This window comes from Chenopodium quinoa, unplaced genomic scaffold, assembly GCF_001683475.1.
Source record: "Chenopodium quinoa cultivar QQ74 unplaced genomic scaffold, ASM168347v1, whole genome shotgun sequence".
Lineage (NCBI taxonomy): Eukaryota > Viridiplantae > Streptophyta > Magnoliopsida > Caryophyllales > Amaranthaceae > Chenopodium > Chenopodium quinoa.
In genome coordinates this window covers 1,979,934-1,992,848 of record NW_018745323.1, presented here as the reverse complement: position 1 = coordinate 1,992,848, position 12,915 = coordinate 1,979,934, and the positions used below count along the sequence as shown (strand labels likewise).

The window sequence follows — 12,915 nt, the reverse complement described above, 5'->3', positions numbered from 1 at the left end:
TCCACCATAACCACCACATCACCACCTAACCCCAGCCAACCCATGAACCCCAACCACCACGGAACCTAGCCAACCCACGAACCCCAACCACCACAAAACTCGCCAACCCACGAACCCCATCCACCACGAAACTCACCCACCCTAGCCACCCCATCCGCAGCCACCGACCTCGAAACTACTAAACAATCTCTATTTCAATCGAAAAATACACATCAACCAAAACCGCAACCCTAATTTCGCAACGATTTTCAAGCAATTACATTGTAGGGAGGGGAATTAGCGGTTACTCGAGTAATCCATTTTCAAGCAATTACTCAATTAACCCCTGACCGAGTAACCCCTCGAGCAATCCATGAACGAACCTTTTAAGTAACCCTTGACTGAGTAACCCCTCAATTAAGGAACCTCCCTAACTCAGTAACCCTTAACTGAACCCTCAAGTAACCCTTGACTGAACCCTCAAGTAACCCCTGACCGAAGTACTCAAGTAAACCTTGACCGAACTCCTTAAATAACCCCATTATCGAGTAACTCAAGTAACCCCTAATCGAGTAACCATGATTGAGTAACCCCTGATCGAGTAACCCCTCAAGTAATCCTTGACCGAGTGAACCCCTGGAGTAACCCCTGTCTGAATTCTTCAAGTAACCCCTAACCGAGTAACTCGAGTAACCCCTAACTAAATAACTTGGATAACCCCTACTAAAATAATTGGGGTTGTTGAGGGAAAAAATACCTCGTATACATGGACCAATCCCGTAGTGACACGTGGCCCATGAAACACCCCAATAATTCTCCCATTTCCAAACCACTTACTTTAAATAAAAATAGAGGAGAACCATTGGCATGTTACCGCCACGTGTTAAAACGTTAAGGCTTTATCAAAGTATTGCAGCGGAATTCCAACTAAAATCTTAAAATAATATAATTTAGAAAACCAATGAGTCAAAGCTTACAAATTGGAATCATATAAGGCCCTTATTTAAAACCAAACCAATATTCAAAATCCCAAAACATAATTAAAATAGTAAAACATAAATAAGTTCAACACAAAGAACAAATACTCTCAATCACACCAATCCCTTGACAATGCCTATGTCAAATCCCCGAGCTTCACATCATCAAGCTAACCTGTGCAATACTGCTCCCCAATAATACAAGTGTAATAATTGGATCATCACAGGGTCATTGAAAGGCGAAGGCCATGACCAAAAGAAAACACACAAAAGCACGCAATCAGCAAAGCTGAGTACATACAAGCTACAACGCACAAAACCTAGCATGCTCAACTAATTAAAGTAAATTAATATACAACTCGAATTCATTAATCAAGACTCCACACTTAAACAATTCAATCGACTCAACATACTTTCTAATCAATTCCAAACACTCGACTCTTTATATTTAATTAATTAATTTAATTTGGAGTAAGCAATAGACGAGGTTGTCCAATCCACCAAATCATTTTGGTCCCAAATGACCATTTAAAATAAAAGTTTAGCGCGATGCAAGAATGGGCGCGACTCCATTCTCACAAACTTAGTCTAGGATCCCATCTAACTTTCATTATAAAATAAAATGTAAATACCAAAAGAAAAGAGGACATGTTGATCAAACAAGCCTCGGAAAGCCACTGGCTACCACCGTGTACCCCAACCCATAATTGTCAATACTCCAGAAGTGCACGCTTTCCAGAGTTTCATTGCTCATCCATGTTTCACTTTACATGATTACAATTTTAATTAATAGCTGACTCAATCAAATAGACCATACATAAAAATCATACATCCATTTACTTTTAATCTTATTTAGGACAAGGGTGATCACATCACAAATCGACCTTTAAATCCATTAAACTTCCAAATTATCCAAATTGTTGAACATAGTCAACCCACCTAGCCATTTCGGCTTAATCCACTTTTACTCAACAAACTAACAAGTCATGCTTGATTAATAAATAAATAAATAACAACCTTGTGGAATAATTAATAAATTCATTCCACTTAAACCATTCAATTCCAATCCTTTAATAATCCAAATGTGATTAACAAACCAATAAAATTATGCTTGTATCAACATTCCATACAAACAATTAATCCAATATAATTCAACATGCTTGCATCCATAATTCCATATAAACATAATCAATTCACCAAAACATGTCTCATGAATATAAGCACATGAATTAATTAAATGTATATCAAACAATTTTCATCCAAGTGTTCTCTAATCATGAAACTAAGTTCTTCTTTGGTACCTAAACATGATACTACTTACAACGAAGTAGACATGTACGTACCTCGTATAAACAATTCGGTTGGCCACTTAAAAACTAGAAATCGCCTTCACTAAACTCCTCTCCTAAACCAAACAATAACATCTCAATCAATACCCAATCAATCAAATTTACAGCAGCACTAACTTACTTTAAAACCTTCAAAATCCAAATCAAACAACACTTTAAAACTCTCCCTTTAGTTAAAATTAAAGGCTTATATATAGTTCTTTAAATTTTCTTCATAAAAACCATAAAATACACTCTTATACATGAAATTACAACAAGTTTAAAGTTTAATAAAAATCTTAAAATTATTTAAAAACCTCTAATAATCTCCGTTTTTAATGGGTGATTAAACCCTCTTTATAAAACATCAAAAGTAGTACTTAGGAACTATTTCCAGCACTTAAAACTTCAATAAAAAAAATATATTTATGCTTAATTAACTTTAAACATAATTAATTTTATTAATCAAACTCAAGGATAATATTTTAAGTATAAAAAAAACTTTGTTAAAATCAAAAACTGCCCGAAAATCTTTCTTAAAACGTTGTTTTCACATGGAAAACACTACTTTTTTTGTCAAAATCGGATGAGTTCAGAACCTGATCGGGATTAAAACGGGATTAATATTAATGAACGGAAATCTAAAAATTAAAACCCGAATTTAAGTGTTCAAAACAATCTGGAATTAAGTTAAACTAATTAGTACTTATAATCACAAAAATTTCAAAACATCATTACTATAAAGCCCTAAATCAATTGTTCATAAAAACCCTAAAATCCTGATTTTCAATAATTAAAAACCCTAGGTTATAAAATTTACAAAATCTAAAAATTATGACACTTATAAAATCTGAAATTGTAAAGTTTAATCATCAAAATACAACTTGATACTTTAAATTACTTTCAAACAATAAAATCCAAATTCATAAATCAATAATTATAATTATACAAATTAATAAAACAAAGGAGAGAGAAAATAAGACTAACCTTTTTGTGTGGGAAATTTTTGGGGATGTATGGGGTACTTATAGGAGAGAGGGTATTAGGGTAAGTAGGGATATTGGACCTCATTAAATTAATGGGTCAATTAAGTAAACATATGGGTTAGGCTTGTGTGATTGGACATAAATTGTAGAATAAAGGTGCATAAAATAATTTGTTCAAATAAATTTCGACCCAGATTAATAATTTAAAACTTTTGAAATTAAATTATGAAAAATAACAAATAAATATTATTAATAAAATAAATTTTCATTTATAAAATATTTAAAAATACGGGGGATTACAACCCAGTTATAGGGTGTCACGTGTCACCACAAGATTAAGACATTTACAAACAACAGAGCATTAAATAGCTCCAACTTCTCTCTACTTTCTCTCTCTAGCCTTTTCCGATCCGATCACTAACTTGATCGTCGGAGGCGAATATTTCGTTTACCAAAATATTTGTTGTTTTGCAGGTTGGACCGTCTCGTTGCCAGAAGAGTGTGACCAGTATCCCAGGAAATCCAAAAAAGACCCGAAACAGGGGTAACTCCTATTAAAATAACTCGGGTAACCCCTGCCGCTACACGGTGTGACCTGCTGCACAAAAAAGTTGCTAAAATGAATAACTGAGGTTTGTATTTGAAAAAAAAAATAACGGATGAGTTGTGACTTGTGAGTTTATGACACTTTTTTGTCAATCATGGAATTATATACTACGGCTCTGTATGGTAAATAGCAGTTAGTTGATTATTATATCTATTTCTGTTAACCGACACATATCAATCAATATGTCAATATATCAATATCAATATCAATCAATATCAATATCAATATATATTATTAAAACTCATGGCAAGACATGATATTTTGCCATGTGTCACCAATATTGTCATTTGGCTTATGATGTGTCGCCAAATCATTCCATAACATTAATTATTGAAAAACTCCATGCATTAAATTCCATGTATTAATGTTAAGTTTAATTGATGAACTCTTCATAAGCATGACAATTTCCCTTGGAATGTGACTCCTTAATAATTACACAATAATAAAGTTTGTAAGAAATTAAACATTACTCCATTTTTATTTTGTGCATTAACTCATAAAATTGTAATCATAGAGTAAAAGATTTTTGTGCATTATGGAGTACTATATATTTTGACATCAAATTTATAAAGATTTGATTTATCATATTTTTATGATTTTAATGTAAAAAAATTATTCTTATAATCAAACCAGCTCATACAAGCAACAAACTACTTAAGTTATCATATTAAATACCCAAAAAAAAAACATCACTTAAGCTCTCAATGACAAACAAGCCAAAATATATATAGTTCGATTAAAGTAATAAATTCGTAATGATCCGGGGCATCACCCGGGAAAATAACTAGTTCATATTTAAATTACCCTTATTCTCAAATGAACCATAGGTATATAACAAATGTTTTCGTTTTCTCAATTAAATACATATGGTCGCGCGATTGTATAAAATTACAAGATCTTGAGAGCAATCACAAATTCTAAAGTACATTTACTCCAGCAATAAATGAACACGACAAGAAAAATTTATACTTCCTCCGTTTTTTAATATTGCACCACTTGCCTTTTAAGGAAGTATCACAAATATTGCACCATTTCTATTTTAGGAAATAAAATACTTGTGTTCACACTACAAATACCTAATATACCCTTATTTTTCAACACATAATTATTTAATTTATGTATACCATTACATGGGCAATCTTGTATTTTTACCTTTCTCTCTCATCCTTTTTTCCACTTCAAAAAATCTTGTGCCAACCTCCTATGATGCAATAAAAAAAGAACGGAGGAAGTATAAAAATAATGGAAAATGAAAGCTTTTTACCAAATGATTGTGGTTTTAATAGCATATACGTAGTTAATTTTTTCCTCAAAAGTCATTTCAATTTACGAATTTTAAACCCTAATTTGACCAATTTTACTTAACAAGTGATTCATCAAATCGAAAATCTTCTATAATAGGTTTCAACCACAACTCACATTTGATCGATTTTTATATTTCTAAACCAAACACCCCTTTAAAGTATAAAGTGTACCATGTCAATATGAAAATATGTTATGCCTTGTACGATTCTTCATATTTTCAATTATTAATGATTTAATGGCCTAGTGCTATATTTTGTTCAAAATTACATGATTTACATTTGGAAAATTTGTCGATTACTACCGCAAGTTAATACTATTTTGTAAATTACTACCGCAAATTAAAAAAGTTGTGAATTACTATCGCAAATTTTTTTAAAATGTTGCGATTACTACCAAACCCCCATTAAACCCAACTATGACGTCATTATATCACTTTAACCCATGGTTAAAGCCCCTAACCATGACGTCATTATATCCCTAAACCATTTTCTTTTTTTGGGGGGCTGGTTAAAGCCCTTAACCATGGTCAAACACGGGTTAAAGGGATATAATGACGTCATAGTTGGGTTTAATGGGGGTATGGTAGTAATCGCAACATCTTAAAATTTTTTGCGGTAGTAATTCACAACTTTTTAAATTTGCGGTAGTAATTTACAAAATGGTATTAACTTGCGATAATAATTGGCAAATTATCCTTTATATTTAAACCAAATCTATGTTAAACTTCCCTTGTTAGTCCTTAAGTGACATATTCCATTTCCATCAAAGATTACGTTACAAGTGAATAAGATAACACATGCATTGGGTCCAAGAACAAAAATATCCCATCAAAGAAATAAAGCTAATTATGAGTACTTGTGAAAATTTTCTATATTACTTAATCATGGTATTTAAATTGTCTTATGCTACACCCCTACATATATTTCTTGCCTTTCACAACTCAAATTAAAACACAATCCAAAATCTTCTCACCCTATAAATATCCAACTAACTTCTTATCCTATGTGATCATAAACCATCCAATATCAATATTCTCAACAAACAACCAAATATGAAGAAAATCTTGCTTATTATAAACTCCTCCCCACTCTTCCTCCTCCTCCTCCTCCTCCTCCTCCTCAGCCTCCTCGTAGCGTCACACTCACTGCCCCTCTCGACAAATTCACGATGGATCATCAACGAGGAGGGGCAGCGAGTAAAGCTGGCGTGCGTGAACTGGGCATCACACCTCGAGTTGGTGGTGGCCGAAGGGCTAACCTATCAGCCAGTAGATGTTATATCAAAGAGTATAAGAGACATGGGATTTAATTGTGTTAGGCTAACTTGGCCTCTTTATTTAGCTACTAATGATTCATTGGCTTCTATTACTGTAAGACAATCTTTTGTTAATGCTGGACTTTTGGATTCCATTTTTGGGTTACAAGCTAATAATCCCTCCATTGTTGACCTTTCACTAATCAGTGCTTTCCAGGTAATTAACAATTACATACTTTTTAATTATATTTTATTTGATCATTTCATTTGGTAAACTTTATTTGATAATTTTTTAGTATTTTTTCATATTATTATAAGTTTATATTGATAATTAGTTGGTATTGCTAGAACTTGCTAACCACGACTTTAAGTCTTTAACCTTTAAGTGTTATTTATTATTAATGTACTATTGCTCAATTATAAGTACTTAATATAAATTTGGTAAAACTGGTCCAATGCGATTTCTTAAAATTAGCCTAAATCAAATGTGGCCGAAAATTTTAAAAGGACGGGTCAATAATAGTACTCCCTTAATTAATTAATTTTTTATTTTTCAAATTGAAAACCTTTTATTCAATTTGCTTTTATCAACATTAGCCAAATGGTCCATATATACTCCACCGCCCCGACCACAGTGAGAGTTTGTTATATACACCCGTGTGTACCATACACATGGCCATGAGTATTTTATTCTCATTTTGATTTTTTTTTTTTAATTTTGTTTTTTAATTTAATCATCAAATGAAGAGCAAACAATATCTTGGGTTATTTAGGTGTACGATACACCCGGGTATATATAACAAATTATAGGCCGCGGTGGGGACGTAGTTGCTTAAAATTTAAAACCATGATTAAACACATATTTCTAAATAGCACATTCAAGTACTATATTATCTTCATTCGTTCCCATTGAGTTAGTATTGTCTTTATCTTTATCCTCATCCCTAAATTCTCTTAAATTATGTGTTACCTTGATAACTATATATAAGTATTATCAAAAACACGCGAGAATGACTCTCATATATATTTTTATATACTACCTCCGGTTCTTATTACTCGCAACAAAGGATATTATTTGTGAGACATAAAATATTCCTTTGTTGCGAGTAATAAATAAAACCGAAGGTAGTATATATCTATAAATCCTTCACCCTAAATCACGTCAATAATGTAACTAAACTTACTAATGTGATAACTATAAAATTCAACCTGATAAACCAGCATAATATAAATTTTTGTAGCGCATTAGTGCACCCAAAATAAATTAGCAAAAACATAAAATGAGGTAGGTAGACGGTCCCTTTCAAGCAAAAAATGGAAGATGTGTACATAAATCATGAAAATACTCCGTATAAATTAAAGTATAGTATTGCGTGCAATTAATCGATCAAATTGTGCTTAAGATAGGTTGAATCGTATGTTTGTGTGATCAGACTCATCACTCAGAGTATATGCAAATTATGCATAAAAATGAGCAATTCTTACATTCAATTTCTTATGTTATACTCTCAAATATTGGCTTGATGATATCCCACCATAAAAAAGTTTGATACTAAAAATGAAAGGGACAACAATGTCTTATCTTTAATTAATGATATTGATGACTTCTGTCCATTATTCTTCCACTTGTCAATATTTATGGATAAGGTAGTAGAAATAAGAATTAAATCATTATGATAATGTATGTTAACTATTAATAGGTTAGTTAAAATATTAGGTATAGTATCCGAGATCAAATTTCATTTACAACAATGCTTTTTCTGGTTTTCTTAGCAATCTAAAGATACTAAGGAGTACTGTTTATAATTGGTTGTACTTTGTGTACGGTACAATTAAGACTATTTCTTTATCATAATGCTCGTAACTTGTGAGCATGCGCGGATTAAAATAATATTCTTGATTGTATCTTGCAAGATACAACTGTTGGGGTTGTATGATACAAAATCTTGAATCTTTATACAATTAAAAAAAAAAATTAAATAAATAAATAGATTTTAATTTGGATCTTCCATTGCATATATTCTTTATTTTTTTTTTTTATATATTTTAATTAATTTGTTGTGTATATTGATACGTACAGACGGTGGTGGCAAGCTTAACAAATAACAACGTGATGATAATTTTGGACAACCATTTAAGTAAGCCAGGGTGGTGTTGCAGTAGCTCAGATGGCAATGGCTTTTTTGGTGACCAATACTTTAATCCTGACCTTTGGATTAGTGGCTTGACTAAAATGGCAACTCTTTTTCAAGATAATCCAAATGTTATTGGTATGAGTTTAAGGAATGAACTTCGTGGGCCTAAGCAAAATGCCAACGATTGGTATAGGTATGAACTCTAGACTAGAACAACATACATCTTTACTTTTGCTATTTTTACTACTTTTGGAGGTGGCAAGTAGGCTGGTTTGAAGGTAGGTAATAGAATAGTGGTATCGCTCCCACCTCATATCCCTGAGGTATAGGGATCAAACCTCATAGTGAGACTCATTCCAGGGATTTTCCTTATTCTCCTACCTTAAATGATGAGCCCCCTTTCTTCTTAAGTTGGCTTGGAATTTAACATGGACCGCCCACATTCTTAAGCGGTCCATATTCGATTCCATTTTGGCTAGCCTAGTCTTGCACCGGCCAAAGTGTAGTAACCTTGGATGTACGTTAAATAAATGAGTTACAGAGCATTTACTTACGTATACGGTATACATACTTGGCTAGTTGGCTACATAGGCTAGGTCTTTTGTGTTACTTGTGTACTATCGCTAGGTCTTTTGTACTGTGTTACTTGTGTACTATCGCTATCATTGTTTAGCATAATGGTAGAGTTGTACTTGGTAATTAATTATCAAATTGAAGACCAAAGAGTTAATTAATGTTGATCATTCCAAATCATTTGAACCTAATCCAATCCATAATCAACTCTAAACCACCAAAATTGTAGTATATATACATCTTAATTATAATGATTACTATTCATTCCATAAATTGTTGTATACATACATGAAGGTACATGCAAAGAGGAGCAGAAGCAGTACATGGAGCCAACCCAAATGTACTAGTCATCCTCTCCGGCCTAAGCTACGACAAAGACTTCACCTTCCTTCGGAAACAACCGGTCTCTCTCAGTTTCACCGGGAAGTTAGTTTTTGAGACACATTGGTACGCCTTCTCAGATGGGCAATCATGGAAAAATGGGAACCCAAACCAAGTTTGTAGTAGGGTGAGGAACAACATGATGGGATTATCTGGGTTTTTGCTTGATAAAGGATATCCTTTGTTTGTAAGTGAGTGGGGAATAGACTTAAGGGGCATAAATGACAATGATAATAGGTACTTGAATTGTTTTCTTGCTTGGGTGGTTGAACATGACTTAGATTATGCATTTTGGACTTTGGTTGGGAGTTATTATTTGAGAGAAGGGGTGGTCGGCATGAATGAGTATTATGGATTGTTAAATTCGGCTTGGTCTCAAGTTCGAAACTCGAGCTTCTTGGAAAGGATTTCTATTACTCAATCTCCTCTTCAAGGTAACCCGTTCTTGTCCTTTCAATTCGAAAAAAAAAAAACTCTAATATAAATCAATTATAGTCGTTTGGCCCTTGACTAGTAATAATGATTCAAGATAAGAATTCAACATAATATGATTAATTGTTATATAATAGTAGGCCTATAAATTTGCATACATCTGAACCTTTTCAAATTTTATATTTGCGTGATTGAAATTGATTTGTATTTGTTACAAAATTAATTGAACAAATGTTAATGAAATGCAGGGCCAGAAATACAAGATCGTAACAAGCACAAGATCATATTCCATCCATTAACAGGACTTTGCATCCAAAAAACCCCAATGACACCAATTGGGGTGCAACTTGGAGATTGTTCACAATCCAACCATTGGACTTACACACCTCAACAAACCCTCAGTATAAAGGGCTCATACTTTTGTTTACAAGCACAGGGTTTGAACCGCCCTGCGAGACTCAGTCTCAATTGTCCCGGGGCCGGGACGAAATGGGCAACGATCTCAGACTCGAAGCTGCACCTCTCAACTTCATTGAGCAAGAGTAGTAATGTTTGTTTAGATGTAGATTCTAGTAACAATCTCATTACTACTAATTGCAAGTGCTTAAGTAATGATAATAAGTGTGATCCTGGTAGTCAGTGGTTTAAGATTGTTGATGCTGCTGATACTATTACTACTATAGTACAAACACAACAGCCTAAGTTAATGTAACATATATAATTCTAACTTTTTAACATAATGTATGTAGTCAAATTATCATTTACCTTTTTTTTTTTTTTTAAAAAAGGCATGGTATACTCTTACAATTCTTACTAGGATTACTTTTTTATATAACTTAAAAGGCATATAGACCAATCGTATTAATTATGGGCCGGGTCAATTTGGATATTTCGAATATATACTATAACATTTGTAAGTATTCACATATATCTAACTTATTGAACCTTGTTGCAATATAACACATGAATAATACTTCGCATATAGATACATTTTTTAGCGCTTATTTTTTGTTTTTTTTTTGACAAGTTTTAGCGCTTAATATAAGAACTCAGTTATTAGCTTACATTAAAAAGTTTTAGGATAACTTTTAACCAATTTTGAATAACCTTTAAATGTTTTGAAATTAATTTTAAACTTGATATATTTTATGTAAATAAATCATGGATTATAAGTTTTATAAGTTGATTATCTATAATTAATTTTAATCCTTTAGATAAAGTTATTTTATCAGCTCTACATTTATAAAATAATTCAGGATATATTCTAACCAATTTTGAATAAATTTAACCTGCTTTATATTTTTAAATAACACCTATCTTTTTATCAAAAATAAAACACATACATTAGATATTTAGATACCATCCTTAAGCATGATACACATCATGTACACATGTGTAATACGGAGTAGTAAAGATTAAAGAAGGCAGCGACTACTCGAAGCCTTCTATCCTAAATTTGCTCGTAGCTTTGATCCAAATTTTTGGATCCAATTCTAAAATCTATAAGGTTTTATAAGTGAAAGTGGTGTTATAACTTTTAATATATATATGGTTTAAACAATAATGTACAAGTAGTTGATTCCTTCCTCAAAAAAAAAAAAAAAAAAAAAAAAAAAAAAAAAAAAAAAAAAGAGAAAAAGAGAGTAAAAAATAATAATATTTGTGATTCCTTGATTAGCTAGGAAGTTGATTACGTACTTTAATTCTGATATTGGGCAAAATTTTAAAAATTAAAAGTACGGAGCTTAATTGTTGGGCACTGCCTGTCTAAAATAATTTTTAGCATTGGTTTAATTTACTCAGCTCATTAAAATTTAACAAACATATCGCATTACACAACTTTTATGGTAAGAAATTTTAATAAGATTAGAATAGTTTTCTTGTTTGAGCAGTTTTGTAGCTTTTAACAATATAGGACATAATGCAAATGCATGCGTATATACAAGAATTCAACATAGATTTCATAGTAGGCCCTAATGTTCTGTACACAATCCACATGCAACATTACACTAATTTAAAATAATACTATAGGAAAATTAAGATGATTTTATTTTCACTTGAATTTCAATTTGTGTTTTATTTACCTGATTTTTACTCATCTGATTTTAATTATCTAAATTAAACTAAACTTATTTGAATTTAACTTAATTTATCTGAACATATAAAAATTTATTATGATTAGTAGTATGCTAATTTGTACTTGATAATCCGTTTCAAAACTTATTTGCCTGAACTTAATTATCTTATCTAAATTGATGAAAATAAGGTGAACATAACATACCCTTAAATCTTATTTTATGATTTTATCACATTAGTCTTGAACTAATCCGAACTCGTTAATTATTATTTGAATTTATCAAGTTTCATCTTATACAATATTTTTTTTTTATCTAATTGGACTTAGCTTGTACCAAATTTTTTTATCTTATAAGACATTATTTTTTAGACCTTATATAAAATGTTATTAGACTGACGAGGAAAACAAAACCTAAGAAGAAGGATATACATATATCATTAATATATACCCTCGCAACTTGTTACAAACCAAACATTCAACCAGCATTCAACAAACATGGGGAAGAGACTCTTGCACACAATACCCTCATTCCTCTGCATCGTTTCACTCCTTTCCTTCCTCCTACCCACATTACACGCGCTGCCCTTATCGACGAATTCACGATGGATTGTGGACAGCAACACGGGGCAACGCGTAAAGCTGTCGTGCATAAACTGGTCGTCACACCTAGAGTTGATGGTGGCCGAAGGGCTAACAAAACAACCAGCAGATGTAATATCAAAGAAAATAAAAGACATGGGATTTAACTGTGTTAGGCTAACTTATCCTATTTATTTGCCAACCAATGAAACCTTGGCTTCTATGACTGTAAGACAGTCTTACCTAAATAATGGTCTTTCAAAGTGCTTGGTTGCTGATTTACAAGCTAATAATCCCTCCAT

At 32.0% G+C, this 12,915-nt stretch overlaps 1 protein-coding gene across 1 annotated transcript; it reads left to right on the top strand.

The window, feature by feature from the left end:
• The first annotated feature begins 6,064 nt into the window (after positions 1-6,064).
• Positions 6,065-10,694, top strand: LOC110712600. The gene is made up of 4 exons (XM_021891071.1): positions 6,065-6,653; positions 8,517-8,764; positions 9,439-9,959; positions 10,206-10,694. The coding sequence occupies exons 1-4, from the start codon at positions 6,234-6,236 to the stop codon at positions 10,667-10,669; spliced, it is 1,653 nt and encodes a 550-aa protein (XP_021746763.1). The 5' UTR covers positions 6,065-6,233; the 3' UTR covers positions 10,670-10,694.
• Positions 10,695-12,915: the final 2,221 nt, after the last annotated feature.